The sequence below is a fragment of the Barbus barbus genome, assembly GCF_936440315.1.
Source record: "Barbus barbus genome assembly, chromosome: 26".
NCBI classification, from domain to species: Eukaryota; Metazoa; Chordata; class Actinopteri; order Cypriniformes; family Cyprinidae; genus Barbus; species Barbus barbus.
The window spans coordinates 25162237-25178168 of record NC_136754.1 but is presented as its reverse complement, the minus strand read 5'-3'; the positions used below and the strand labels follow the sequence as shown (position 1 = coordinate 25178168).

At 37.9% G+C, this 15932-nt stretch overlaps 1 protein-coding gene across 1 annotated transcript in view; it reads left to right on the top strand.

Annotated features, from left to right (window-relative positions):
- Positions 1-760: 760 nt before the first annotated feature.
- pigk (phosphatidylinositol glycan anchor biosynthesis, class K) overlaps positions 761-15932 on the top strand; it is a 42157-nt gene continuing 26985 nt past the window's right edge. Inside the window, exons 1-9 of the mRNA XM_079379140.1 lie at positions 761-919; positions 5378-5431; positions 6269-6360; positions 6681-6816; positions 7166-7277; positions 7355-7451; positions 9263-9380; positions 10455-10565; positions 13674-13846. Of these exons, the coding sequence (XP_079235266.1) occupies positions 836-919; positions 5378-5431; positions 6269-6360; positions 6681-6816; positions 7166-7277; positions 7355-7451; positions 9263-9380; positions 10455-10565; positions 13674-13846 (977 nt within the window). The 5' untranslated portion in view covers positions 761-835. The remainder of the gene's footprint in view (positions 920-5377; positions 5432-6268; positions 6361-6680; positions 6817-7165; positions 7278-7354; positions 7452-9262; positions 9381-10454; positions 10566-13673; positions 13847-15932) is intronic.

Genomic DNA, 15932 nt, shown 5'->3' with positions numbered 1-15932 from the left:
CAGAGTCTTCAAGACCATTAGAAAATCACAGGTAGGTGAGTTTGATCAGGGTTGGAGCTAAACTCTGCAGCAGATTGGCCCTCCAGGGAAATATTTGAGGAACCCTGTACTAACCTATATATTACTATAGTATGCAGTAACCTCTGACATAATTTTCACAGTAAGTGTCACACAGGCACCAAATGTTCCATGCTGGATTTTGACATTTTTAGCCTCCATCTGTTCTTTCATTTAATCCATTGTTGGTGTTCCTGTTCCTGCTGATATATATATATATATATATATAAATATATTATTGTTTAAATCAGACAACGTTTGTAAGGTGGAGGTGAGATGAGCTGCTGCTGTCTGAAGTGACTGAGAAAATGAAGTTTTAGGTAAAAAGAGCCTGTCTCAGATCAATCTGGTGTATAATCCTTGTTGGAGTAGGCTACTCGTGAAATTGAGTTGGCTGATTTGTGGGTAGGGGAGATAGTATAAATACAGAACAATTTTGAAAATGAACAAGTATCATAAACATTTTTCAATGCTTATTTATTTTTTATTTATTTTTTAATGCTTTTTATAAAATTTGATACCACAGTTGTTTCTTAAATTTATGGAATCTGAGACAATAGTTATTGATAAAATGTACTGCAAAATCATATATTAATTTCCTCCGTCTTCTTTGCCACCTCTATAGTAAATAGGCTATGTCTTGGGAAAATTACAGCGACCCTGAGCAGAGGTATGACTTTTATTTTACGAAAATGGGACTTTTAAGCAAACCGGAAGTAGACCGCTTCCTGGTTGCTTTTGCAAATCTAGCCTGTCACTAAACTGGTGACGAAACAAAATGGATTATTACAATTTAATGACAATATGTGCATTTATTAATTTGCTTGTTTCCATACCACACGCATACAGTAATTATGTTGAGGTAAGTGTCTTTATTCATAGCTGTTGTAAAGCGTTTCTTTGATTCATTGAATGGGCAGTGGAGCTTTCAGCAGTAATATTCTCAGCTCAGTATAAAGGTTTCTTTTTTTTAAATGTTTAATTTATTATTTTATTTCTGTGTTCATTTAGATTTGTTATATATAACACACACATACGTGCATACAGTAGATACATACGCTAACGACTGTGATGCCCAAAAAATGCAGTACTGTCTAGGTAGGCAGCTTACTAGGTTTTGGAACTGCGGCCAGCCTCCACATTGAAAAACACGGTCATTCTAGTCGCCACGTTATTTTGACAATGACTTCAAATGTTCAATAATATTAAATGTAGAATTTCAAAATAATATGACAATAACTGTCTAATGAGAAATAACAAAATAAAAGCCTTTCGTGAACTTGCATATTCAACATATTTATCTGTAAATTCACATAATTATAAAAAGAAAACTCCGTTTCCACAAAAAAAGCAATGTCAGGACTGTCTGATTTTCTATTACAAAACAAAAGCCCTCCAAAATCTCATATATAACCAGTTTTGTCTTTGATTTTAGGTAGCTCTAAAAAGGAAACTCCCTGTTTCCACAGAACAATTTCAATTCAGATAAATAGTCCACTGCCCCAGGGTGTCTCCCAACGAGTTTCAAGACGATGTGATGTTGCATTACAAAATTAAAGCCCTCCAAAAACTCATATATGACCAGTTTTGTCTTTGATTTTAGGTAGCTCTAAAAAGGAAACTCCCTGTTTCCACAGAACAGTTTCAATTCGGATTAATAGTCCACTGCCCCAGGGTGTCTCCCAACGAGTTTCAAGACGATCTGATGTTGCATTGCATAACAAAATCTCATTCTACCTGTTCTGCCTGTGATTTTGGATCTCTCCAAAAAGGAAAACTCCCTGTTTCCACAGAACAATTTCAACTCAGACTGATAGTACACCACCCCAGAGTATCACTCAGCCAATGCTGATACTGTGTGATGTTTCATTATATAATAAAATCCATAATAAATCTCATATATAACCTGCTTTGTCCTTGATTTTGGATAGCTCTAAAAGGAAACCGTACTCGGTTACTGTCGTAACCTCAGTTCCATGAGATACTCCACTTCGTACTGCATGTTGTCTAAAGACGCTATGGGAACACAGTTCAATCACGCCGTGCTGATAGAGGAACGACTCAATTTATACCTCCTCAAGCATCAATGCTTAAGGGAAGCATAACAATAACTCCAAGGCTAAAGCAGGCTAAACTCAAAGAGATCACGCCCGGCCTGGATAATCGTTCCAGAACTTCTTGCATTTCGGCACCCTGGGCCGGAACATACAAGTAACATAGCTTGAGCGCCATGCGGCCAAGAGTTCGCCGTCAGAATGTTCCCATGTAAAAAATGTGCCATTAAGCAGAGAGGACCCTGGCCTGTAAGGCCGGTATGTCCAGGTTATAAAGCTAGCAAATGTGGAAGGCGAGGCCCAGCCGGCCGCCGCACAGATCTCTGTAATAGACACACCACTAGACCACGCCCACGATAAGGCGATGCCTCTTGTGGAATGGGCTCATACTTCGATGGGGCATTGTAGGCCCAAGGATGAGCACGCTAGCATAACTGCATCCTCTATCCATTTGGAGAGCCTCTGCTTTGTAACCGGACGCCCTCTGGCGAGGTTACCGAAGCTAACAAAGAGTTGCTCCGACTTCCTAAAGGGGGCGGAGCGCTCAAAGTAGATTCTCAAGGCTCTGACAGGGCAGAGCAAGGATAACTCTCGCTCCTCATCAGAGGGAGGAAGTGCGTAGAGCGTGATGACCTGAGCTCTGAATGGAGTGGAAAGCACTTTGGGCACATAACTCTGCCTTGGTTTCAGGACGACCTTGGAGTTGTTAGGCCCAAATTCCAGGCAGGCAGGGCTAATGGAGAGCGCCTGCATAGAAGAGGTCGCATACGAAGCAGACCAAACTGTAGTGCTGGCGACGCTGTGGCCATGAGGCCTTGCATCCTTTGAAATGTCTTGAGAGGGTGAGTGGCACCGATCTCGAAAGAGATTGCGAGTTCTCGCATGGCCAAAGCACGTTCTGGCATGACTATGGCTCTCATTTGAGTCGAGTTGAGAACTGTTCCCAGGAACGATATTCGTTGGCTGGGAGACGGCATGCTTTTAGCGAAGTTGACCCTGAGTCCCAGGCGCTCTAGGTGGCTAAGGAGGAGGGTTCTGTGCAATAAAAGCTCCACCTCTGACTGGGCCAGAATGAGCCAGTTGTCGAGGTAGTTGAGAATGCAGACTCCCAACTGGTATACTCATCTACTGAATGTATTAGACATGGACTTCTGCAATTCAAGGTGCTTCATAGGCTCCATTTGTCTAGGAGCACCTTAAGTATACTATTCGAAGTTCCTCTGGAAAGTTTTATAGGGTCTGGCAGCCCTTTTTTATCTTACGTTGAATCCTTATGGGACACTATTTCATAATTGGTCATATCTGACCCTGACATCTCTTCTTTTTTTTCTTTTTTTTAATTAAAGGGGTTTGTATGTGTCTGTAGTTATGTGTTTTGGTGTGAAATATGTGATTTAAGAAGAATGTTGTATATGTTTGTGTGGTTGAGATTGTTGTATAATAATGAAAATCAATAAAATATTTGAATAAGAGACTCCCATCTGTCTCAGAGGGGAAAGCACCGCGTCCATGCACTTCGTAAAAGTGGGGGGGCTATCTGGACGTAAAAGTATGCGTCTTTCAGGTCCAGAGAAAAGAACCAGTCCCCTGGCCGAATCTGCGAGAGGATCTGTTTCAATGTGATCAGCCTGAACAACCTCTTCACGAGGGTGCAATTTAGACATCTGAGATCGAGGATGGGCTGGAGGCCGCCATCCTTCTTGGGGACGAGGAAGTAACAGCTGTAGAAGCCTGACTTGCTCTGAGCTGGAGGAACTCTTTCTATTGGTTCTTTTCCCAGCAGAACCATCACCTCTGAGCGTAGAACGTGGGAATTCTCGCTTTGCACTGAGGTGGAGACCATGCCGCTGAAGCACGGGGGTGTTTGAGCGAATTGGAGTGAATAACCTCATTTTATTATCCCCATAACCCAATCTGACACTTCGGGGATGGCCTGCCAGGCCTCGGCCTGCGTGGCGAGGGGTTGGATAAACTCGAGTGGCTGGCTGCATGGGGGCAGGGCACTCGTGAGACATGGAATGCTCTCGTGAGACATGGATGCTCTCTTTTTGAGATTTTTTTTATTTTTCCCACTACAACAGCGGGCGGTTGCTTGGGCGCTTGTACGGGCCCTATATTCACAACAAACACATCTCCCTCCGCACCCGGTGCTGTGCGGGGTGATAAGAGGCTTCAGAGAGGCTGTTTGGGGGGTGGTCCGGCCATGGCGGGACTTGGCCCCCTCCTCTTCCTGTTCTGCACATCAGGAAGACGCCCGAGGCGCTGGGTCCAACGCTATCCTAGGTCGGGGGCCCTGGTGCTTAGGAAAGGGGTGGCGTCTGGCTGAACGGAATCTCCCTCGCGTCTGCTGCGTCTTGGCAGGCTGAGCCACGGGTGCGGCAGGCTTCGCTGGCTGCTGAGTCGGCATAGGCTTAGGGCGACTGGAAGCAGTTACGGAGCTGGAGCACTCGGGCAGGAAGTATCGCATGACCTGGGACGACTTCTGTGCCTCAGTGAAACGTTCATCAAACCCTTCGACCGCCGGTCCAAAGAGGCCGCTGGGAGGAATAAAGACCTGGAAGGGAACTTGCGTGCAGTGCCAGGTCTGTAGCACTTCTCAGCTCCTTGAGAGTCGCAGGATCAGGCTTAGATTCGTCCATGGAAGAGAGGAGTTTGACTTGAAAGACCTGGAGGGCCGCCATAGAGTGGAGCGCTGAAGCCGCCTGTCCAGCCAAAGTGTAGGAGCGTTCAGCGAGCTCTGCAGTGGTCCTGCACGGCTTAGACGGGTGGGCGGCCTTTGCCTTCCAGCCGATAGCAGAGAGCAGGCAGAGATGCGCTGCCACTTATTCGTCTAGAGGAGGCATCTTCTCGTACCCTTTTTCTTCAGCGCCGTCGACCGCCGGCGACCGTGGCTTTTCTCACTAACTAGTTTCACTAGTACAGAACCTATGCATGATGTTTTATGTCACATGACCTCCTGCAAATGCATTTCAAAGCAATCATTTCATGCCCCTTGTAATTTTTCTTTATAAAGTGCATACAGCCAGCATTCAGTCAGCACATGTGGAGGCAGTTTTTGCTGTTAGCAGTTTGCCGTCATATTACTTCTATAATTTAAGTGTCTTTCATAAGCTTTCATACAGTGGCTAAAAAGGGGAAAGACTCTATGTATAGTCTGAGTTTACATTTCTTTTACCCTTGGATTTAACCGAAAAAGAGAATTTCCACATTTTGTACTGTTGAGTGTTTCACTAAATTAATAATGCACTATTTATTTATTTTTTTAGAACAAAGCTGGACAGTTTTTCAGCAGTGGCCATACCAACAACTGGGCAGTCCTGGTAAGTTTGAGAACTTATCAATTATAATTTAAAATGCATAATTTTCTAAACATATTTTTTTGTTATTGAAGAGGTGTTACAAGACAACATATGATAAATGAATAATTTTCAAATGCTCAACATGGCAAACTAGATTTATCCTGTGACAACTTAGAAAGACATTTTAGAGCTGTGTTTCTCAACCTTTTGACTCCAAGACCTTCAAAGACCTCATTCAAGTTGTTTGTGATTAAAGATAAGGACCTTTTGTTGTAAGGATATTTTTATTCACATTTGCTACTTGCTAAAAGATTTTTGAGCTTGGCATAACTAGTCAAATGTAATGTTCATAAAAGCCCATGGAGTTACATGAATTTATTAATTTGCATGATGACTTTTCCAGGTTTAGAAACCACACTTTTAAAATCATAATATATATATATTTTTAAAACAGTGGTACAGGAAAGGAAAAGGCGGTGAATTAAAATAAGAAACTCGTTTTAAACCTGTTTTAGTGCATGTTTTGTCTTAAAATAAATTTAAGCCATCTTGAGGCCCCCTTAGAAGTTTGCTGAGGCCCCCTAGTGGGCCCCCACCCACTGTTTAAGAACTACTGTATTATTACTGTTAACTTATAACCTGAATAAAACATACATATTAGATGAAATGTAAAATAAAAATACATTAAATCTAAATAGGAGAAGCAGCAAGTATAATAGCAATAACAGAAAAGAAAAAAGTTAAATTAGAGGTATAACATGATTTTACAGTGTATTTAGAATTACAACTCGCCAACATGCTTTCTTAATTGCTGCTTTTTCATGATTTTTGGAGTCTTATAATCATCTTTATGTCTAGGTCTGCACGTCTAGATTCTGGTTTAATTATCGGCATGTGGCGAACACGCTGTCAGTATACAGAAGTGTAAAGAGACTGGGCATTCCAGACAGGTAAACTTTCTCATTTACTTAAATTATGCTCTACAGCATTTTCTCTTGACACATGTAAGAAACAGTGGCTTGTTGAACCACAATATAATTTGACCAATCTATAGTATATCTACTATTTTCCCTCCTGGCATCCTCATTACACAGTGGCACATTATTTAAATAGTCTTTACCCACTGTTTTTCCATTATTTTACTTGTGTTCTCCAGAGAGAGCTGCGTGTGTGCTCTTTTGTCACGACGAGGCAGTGATATTTATGTCTCTAGCCGCAGTAAAAGTCTTCCTGTCCGCTCTGATTAGATGTGTTTGCTCTGTTTTCCCAGTCACATTGTGCTGATGCTAGCCGATGATATGGCCTGTAACTATAGAAACCCCAAACCAGCCACTGTGTTCAGTCATAAGAACATGGAGCTTAATGTGTATGGAGATGACGTGGAGGTGGATTACCGCGGATATGAGGTGAAGCTGCTCTTGGTTTGAAACAAATATCACTAATATTGGATACTAGTAAGACTTGTCATCAGTTCTGCTAGTTGTTTCATAACAAGAATTTTTAAAAACTCAGTTAAAATATTTCTAGTCAAAGAAGGTTTAACTGCTGCTTGTCTCTGAGTAGCATACAGTAGTGACGTTTCCTGAATGAATTGGCTTTTTTTTTTCTTTTTTTTTTTTACGAACCTGAACAATTAAATTATTTACGACTTTTAAGGACAGAGTTTTGAGACCCAAACCCAGACTCTGTCTCTGCACTCTTCACTTGCTTTTTGTGGTAGGTCCTCTTTTAAAAGCATTTCTTATTGTTTTGCAGGTCACAGTGGAGAATTTCCTGCGAGTCCTGACAGGGCGTCTCCCCCTCAGCACCCCTCGATCCAAACGTCTGCTTTCCGATGACCGCAGCAACATTCTCATCTACCTGACAGGTCAGACCGGTAACAGCCTCATTACTGGCTTTTTCATTTCCTCTCTTTTCTGAATCTGTGGGTCTCTATTTTCACAGGTCATGGTGGAAACGGCTTCCTGAAGTTCCAGGACTCTGAGGAGATCAGCAACATGGAGCTGGCAGATGCCTTTGAGCAGATGTGGCAAAAGAGGAGGTGATTATACAAAGAGCTGCAGTGAACATAATCAGTAATTTATATGAGCTACTCAATTATATTAATCAATAAGTTTTCCCACACACAATCTCAATCTTGTTGTGAAAGATCTGTTTTGTTAAATGAATGGTTATAGGTTTAAATCCCTCTCTGTATGTATGGATATCAATGTTATGCGCTTGACCGAGCCACTTAACCTTGGGTTGTTCCTGGGAGACTTCCACCATAACGAGTATACTGTAAGATGATTTGCATAAAAATGTGCATAGAAACTAGTTCCATTTGTCATACTAGTATAGGACAGCTGAACAAATTAGAATCAACAACCATCCACAAGCAAGCACTACTCAACGTAAATTCTAAAATCTTCTTTATACAACTATTAGTTCTGGTTCGGAAATTTGATTGGCCAAGCAGCAATTCAAGAGTGCTGATATAACAGTCCAAGAGCACTGAGACTTTTCATTATCACTTCACTTGTTTGCACTTGTGCAGACCGACAAGCTGTAAGCTGTTTTCTGCCTTAGTGATTGGGATTTTCTAGTGAATCTCTGCAGTTTATATCATTACGATAGTAACGTATTGATGAGTTTTTAAAAGTGTGTCAATGAATCATTGTTTTAACTCATTTGTTCACAAACCTGGGATGCAAACTTGCCTTTTTTCTATAAATATCTGCATTTTCAATCCAAAATACCTAGAAGCTCATTATCTGGTGTTTTTACTGTCTCAGAATGGCACTTTAACACTTTAAACTATTATAGCCATTTAACTAATAATTATAATAATATATGTAAGATCTCGGCTGACTTTGTCCATCTCTGATTTATTCAGGGATAAAACAATTGACTATCTTTGAGTGAAGCATTCACTTAACTGATTTATTCATTATGACAGATTCATTAAGCAGTGGCTTAGTTTCTTTTAAACAATTTTCATTGGTGGAGGAAAAATAAAGAACTTAACAATATTGCATCTAAAAACGTAAGTTTCTCAATATGAACGTTAATTGAATGCTTATTCAACTGCTGAATAAAAGCAACATCACACTTCCAGTCATGTCAGCAAATGTATTTATTCAGCTTAATAATTGTGTAATTGCAGCTTTTGAGAGAAAATTGCGGAAATTGACCAAAACAAATTCCAAAATGCACATTAAACGACATCGAACATAAGACATGCAGTCAGGCCTTCATAGTCTGGCTCCTGGACACAGTATTGATGTACATAGCCGAAGCCATGCTGCAGCTGCCTAATGTATTAATTGTGTGTTATAAATGCTCTAACAGGCTGTTTAGGTTCCAGCATTGTGTAAATATTGTGGGAGGCTAGTGTGAGGTGCAATGACAGCTTCCTCTCTTCCTGTAGAGCACTACAGCACAGGATGTTTTGTGCCTGTCAATGTGGTAATTGCAGGCTTGATCCAATAAATTACCGAAGTCCCCTTTGTGATTCATTGTTCCCCCATTACATCTCAGGTTCATGTGATTCCAAGCCTTCTCATTCTCTCTCTCTCTCATTCATCAGAGTTGGCTAGAAGTGGTTTCTAATTTTTATTATATTTTTTATTTTGTAAATGAGCATTGATAGATCCCAGGTTCTTGGTTACCATGGCAATGGCTTGCAGAGAGTGCTGTGTTGGTTGTATTGTGAGTGTGGCTCAGACAGCCTTGAGCCCTGTACTGCAGGTCAGCTCTTATTACTTCATGACCAGCTTTAATTACAAACGATAGTAGATTACATTATCCAAACGAAGTGATTTGTATCGGACAATAATCAACCGGCTCTAAAATGACGTTCTTTCTTTGCAGGTACAACGAGTTGTTGTTCATCATAGACACGTGCCAGGGGGCCTCCATGTATGAGAGGTTTTACTCGCCCAACCTCATGGCCCTGGCCAGCAGCCAAGTGGGAGAGGACTCGCTCTCAGTGAGTCAATCCTTCTGATATTGATCTTCTGCACACCTGACAATTAACATTAGTTGTAGTTGTTGGATATTATTGCAATTCTGCAAAACCTTTGAAATATCATTGACATGAAAATCATTGACAACAAGATTTTTAACGCTTAAATTAAAAAAAAAATCAAAGCAATTTAATAAATGGCTTATGGATCATTACAGTAAGATATGTCAGATTTTGTTTAGCAAGGATGCATTAAATTAATACAAAAGTGGCAGTTTAAGACATTTATAATGTAACAAAAGATTTCTATTACAGATAAATGATTCAGAACTTTTTGTTCATCTCAAAATCAAAAACTAAATTAGTGTAGCTTTATTTAAGTTGTAGTGATATCTCACAATATTACAGTTTTCACTGTATTTTTGATCAGATAAATGCAGTCCTTCAAAAAAAAAAAAAAAAAAAAAGAAATCTTACCAACCTCAATATTTTGAACAGAATTGTATTGTATCTCAAATGTTTCATCAGACCAGCTATGTGAGCATTGTTAATCTTGTCAATGTAATTATGAAAAATTATTCTGAAGAGTTTGTTACTAATTTTTTCTACTATAATAAAAAAACAAGGCAGAAAAATATGTACAGTATCATCGCAAATTTTTAATTAAAACATACCGTTTTATTTTTACAAGGATATATTTATGGTTTAATAAATGTTTAGACATTTTTTAAATGTTTCGAAATTTGTTGAAAGAAGCAAAAAATAACGAAATTTGACAAGATAAAATTAATAAATATAATTGTGATTTTATAAAATATGAGACATTTTACAAGGATGTATTTATCAAAAGACAGAAACTGTATATACACAACTGTTAATAGTTTTTATTGCAAAAAATGTATCGCATTTTTATTAAATTATCATTTAATTTAGTCACATCGGACTTGGTGTAAACAGGCTATAATACACTAAACTAGACAGTCTGTAAACCATGATTGCCTAGAAAGCCCTGAACATTTATAGTTAAAACCGATTTTAAATTATTAGTGGAGTATATAAAAGTATAATTGGTTCACCTGTATTGTTTTGTCCATACAGCATCAGCCAGACTTGGCAATAGGGGTCCATTTGATGGACAAGTACACCTTCTACTTACTGGAGTTCCTGGAGGAAGTCCACCCCGCTAGCCAGGCCAACATGAACGATCTGGTAAGTGTGTGTGTGATTGTTTGGTGCTTGTTTATAATTCCAGCCAAATGATATGAAGAATGTATCGTCCCTTAGGAGCATTTCCCTTATCCACTAGTACGAATTGAACTTAAAAAACATCCGTCATAAAGACATCCTGTCGCCTCAGATGAAAAGAACGGCCTTGCAGACCACAGGTCTCTTAGCACGCCACTTTAAACAGAGTGGCTAATACAGGTGTAGGTCAGACAGCTTTGAAACAGTCAGGAGGGAGACCTTTTCTCTGAAGGCCTGGGTGAGCCTGAGTGGTTGGAGTCCCACCAACTCCCACAATTCATTTTGATCTCTCCTGCCCTCCACATCCTCTCTGCTTGGCACAGTGCTTCCTAGATCAAACAGGTCCAACAAAAGCCTCTTTTCTGGCGCTTTTTTGTTCCCCGTGCTTTTCTCTCGCTCTCTCTCCATTCTACTGGATTAGCAACGATATTATTGATTTCCCGTGGGAGAAAGAGAGAGGTTTTAATGTTGATAAAAAAGGGCTACTTGAACTCTCATGAATGATCTCTCGCATGAATGATCTCTCTTTCACTGTCATCAGAAAGATAGTGGAATGTCTTTCTGGCTTTCACTGTGCGCTGGGAGAAAATAATGCTCTTCTTGTGGCAGATGTTCATTTAGCTTAATTCTGAAATTGCGAAATTAAAACTTCGAAGTCATGTCAAGGTTGGTATGTAGTCATTCCAGCCATAAACGCACACATTGTTATTTATAAGTTTGAAGTCAGTAAGACTTTTTATTTTATTATTATTACTTTTTAAATTAACAGCAAAGACTTTTAATTTGCAAAAATGCCTGTTTCAAATAGATGTTTGTCACGCCCGTGGACTGTTTTGTGTGTTTTCCCTCCCCATGTGCTCCCAGTTTCTCGTTATTAAGCTTATGTATTTAAGTCAAGGTCTGTGCTGTCTGTCTTTGTCGTGTTCGTCATGTTCGTGTGTCTCCAGCCGTTTCCTGTGAGTTACCCCTTGTTTGGATTATATTAAAGACAGTTTCGTTTATTCCACGTCTCCATCGTTCCTCCCAGCACAGTTCCTGACAATGTTCTTCTGAACTTTCTCCATCCTGAAACAAATGTCATTATTTTCAAAAATAGTAAGCAGCACAACTGTTTTCAACATTGATAATGATAAGAAATGCTTTTTTTTTAATTGAATGATTAGTAAAATGTTTTCTGAAGGATCATGTGACATTGAAGAATAAAGTAATGGCTGCTTCAACTTTGCCATCACAGAAATAAATAGTATTTTATATCATGTTAAAAGTAGTGCTGTCAAACGATTAATTGCATCCAAAATAAAAGTTTTTGTTTACATAATATTTGTGTGTGTAGTGTACTGTGTATATTTATTATGTATATAAACACATGTATATATAAATACAGACACACAAAAATATATAATGTTTATATATTAAATATATTTATTATAAATGTATTTACATGTAAATATTTAAAAAATGTATACTATATGTGTGTATTTATATATACAAGATGATAAATATACACATACTGTACATATATTATGTAAACAGCAACTTTTATTTTGGATGCGATTAATTGTGATTTATCGTTTGACAGTACTAATTAAAAGTCATAAACTATTTTTTATTTTAAATTGTAATAATATTTCACAATATTACTGATTTTACTATATCTTTGATCAAATAAATGCCTTGATGAGCAGAGACTTCTTTTGCAACATTTATTTTAAACGGCAGTGTAAAGGGTGAAATGTCACATTTATTTTTTATTATTATTATTTTGCTGAATTGCTGGAAAGCGGTGTTTTCATTTATAGCGTATTTTTCTATTAATTATCAGCCAAATAGTCAATAATTTACAAAATTATTTGGTCTTTAATCCTGTTTTTGTCTTTTTTTTTTCGCTGATTTTTGCTGCAGTTGCAGCTTATGAATTTAATAAGCATATTTATTGCATTAATTCTCAACTGCTTTCATTTAACAAACATTTTCAAAGGACCTCTTGATGTTTTTGGTAAATTGTATTAAATGATTCTGATTAGGTTGGCTTGAATCATTTTAAAACAGTTTTATATTGACATGTTTACAGTGATTCAGACTAAACTGTGTAGTCATTATTGTAAGGTGATATGCCTCTACTCATAGGCCCCTATTCCTGCTAAATCTAAAATTTTAGTCCACATAACTGGTCTTATTGTGCATTATTCATATGTGCATGCCATTCCAGAGGCAGTCTCCTTTTCCCTGTCATGATCTCGGTTCCCAGCAGGTCAAAATTTCCATTCTTTCCACAATCAACTGTTAACCCGCATTCAAGTCTGGCTCCATTCTGATACAGAAAGTCCACTTTTCACAATCCAATCATTTCCCAGTGGATAAAATCAGACATTATTGAATCTCATTGAATATTCAGTCTCAGAATATTCAGTGAAATATGTCGTCATATGGAAGAAAAAATGAATTGTGAATGGTGAATGCAATTTAATGTTAACCCCCCACACACCTCATTCCAGCTGGACAGGATTGGGTCTTAAAATATTTCATCCTGAGGTCATAGTAAAAATGATGATTTAGAGCTTAGGGTGGATTAAGAATAAAAAGTCCCAAATATAGATGTATTAAATGTTTAGATAATGGCCTGAATCTCACAGAATGTGGACCCATTGAGAAACAAATGTTTAATCCTTTGGAATGGAATGTATGCAGGGTAACATTTTAATTACATTTGTTCCATATTTTTAAAATGAAAATGATTTTGAACACCTCTATGAGGTTTTAACAGCTATTACTGGTTGCATTTTTTTGCAAGCTGATTTTCATTCATTTTTAGAGTCTGTTTTTATAAGAATTCACAAGTTCACATATTAATGACACTTTCCTGCACACCATGGCTGAACGTGCAGGAACAGAAGTGATTTAAATGGTAATTTTTGTTCTTTTTCTTTGTATTCATTTCTGACAGCTTGCAGTTCTATTAAACCGCAAATCCATTTGGGAATGAAGGCACTCTTAGAACTTGGCAACCCATAATTAATCTCTTTGTTTGTGTGTCTCAGTCTCATTTGACTGATAGTTGCATGTTTGTTTCAGTTTAAGGTGTGCCCGCAGAGTCAGTGTGTGTCCACTCCGGGTCACCGTACTGACCTCTTCCAGAGGGATCCCGGGAGCGTCCTCATCACTGACTTTTTTGGAAGTGTCCGCAAAGTGGAGATCACCAAGGACACTATCAATCTGACATCCTCTGTAAAGCTGCCAGTACAGAGGTAAGAACACAGTCTCTAAATGATCTTGAGCATTACAGTTTACTGGAAAATTGCAGTGTATTTTCTGTAGTGAATTGAGTTAATTATCCCATTCAGTGTTGGCTTTGTTGGACACAAATCACGATTGCATATAATATTTATATTATGCAGTTGGCTTATACTGCCTTTATAGTCATTCAAAGCTTAAATACTAATAGACATTAATTTATTTATTTAGTCATTTAGCAGACTAATAATAATAATAATAATAATACCACATTAATTTGTGGTATAATGTGTGTGGGGCCAGGAATCATGCTACATCTTATTCACTGGGACCATGCATTTAAGTGACAGACCTGCAAATTGTTTATAGGACAAACATTTTCTTGCATTTTCTATGCTAACTGTGGAGAACAAATGATTTGATTCTTAAATGGATCTGTCATCATTTACTCACCCTCATGATGTTCAAAACCTGTATGACTTTATTTATTCTGTGGAGCATTTTCGTCCATACAGTGAAAGCCAATGGAAACCAAAACTGTGTGGTTTCATTTTTTCTATCCCTTTAACATGGAAGCTTGTTTCTGGATGGATGGATGGAGACAGACAGAACTTATATGACACAATTATGACCTTTTTTCTCTCAGAATTGTGATGAATTAATAATAATTTATAACAACATAGTAATAATAATAATAATACAATTCTGTCAGATAATTGTTTTCTTTTGTCTGGCATAATTAACGTTTTTTAAATGAGTGTTTAGCGGTTGGAGCAGCAGCCTTAATTAAACCAGTTTGAATGTTCCAGAGCAAACAGTCTAATTTAATGAAGCATTAGAAACATTGTGGCTGTTCACTATTAAAAACCTTATTAGTGATATTGACTCCTCTAATGACCCGCTAATGACTTTGCATACTGCTTCACCATGGTTACTGTGATACCTGCCAAATCGGGTCACACAGGTTTCCAGTAAGGAAAGCTATAAAAATGTGTAGCTATAAAAGCTATATAAAGTAGCTACAAAAGGGTCCATCGGCTTCAAGTCCAAACAAACGGCTCAAATAAAACAAGAGGAATATGTACAAGAGGGTGGAGGACAAAAAGAAGGAACGCCTCGTCTCAGATGAGATCTGTGCTACTGCAGTTGACCTTTTTTTTGTGGTGGGCTGAAAGGAATAAGAAATCAGAAATTGTGAGATCATGACCATAGCTAGAGTACAGTAACAATTACCTGTGATGTAGACTCCAGATAATTCTGAATATGCTGATTCAGAATACATGTGATTTTCCATTCTTTATACAAAACATATTTCTGAATATTTAGTTGATTTGTTGTTGTTTTGTTTTTGAGGGGTTTATAGTTTTCATCTAACATCATTTTTATACAGTTGATGGATTTCATTCACATCCAAACCTATAGGGATTGTCTTTTCCCAGTGATTATTTTTCCAAAATAAGCACAAATATATCAATGACAGTAATAATAATAATGTAGCACAACATTAATACTGTTTTATTTGCTTTAATGTTTACTCTGGAAAATTATACATGGCTTCTCAGTTAAATTGAGGGAAATATATATTTTTAATAAAGCATCGGTGCTTAATTTTGTCTTAAAGGTACTGTATGAGGTTTGAAGTTTTGATCATAGTTTCAAGATTTTTTATTATTATTGTTTTTTTGTTTGTTTTTTCTAGTAACAATCACCAGGACCCATTTCTCAATGCTTAGGTCACTGTTTTAAAACTCTTCTCACAGTTGTACTAAGGAACCTTCAGCTTAGCACAGCTGTTATATTCACATTCAAAATGCAATAATACCACCAAAACCCTACATACATATCTCAAATTAACTCATTGTCCCCATTGCTCCTATTGTTCTTTTGTTTCTGCGGTTAGCATTCACTGCTGTATATGTACACATGGTCTATATACAAAATTATTCCTATGTTTACTCTTTTGTATATAGGTGGTAATCAAATTGAAAGTTCATGTAATTGTTTTGGTAGTGTTTCATTCTTTAGTTTGGAAATATATTTCAATATGGTATTACTGTAGAAATATAGCAGATTGCTGTATGTTATGTTTTGAACACAAGT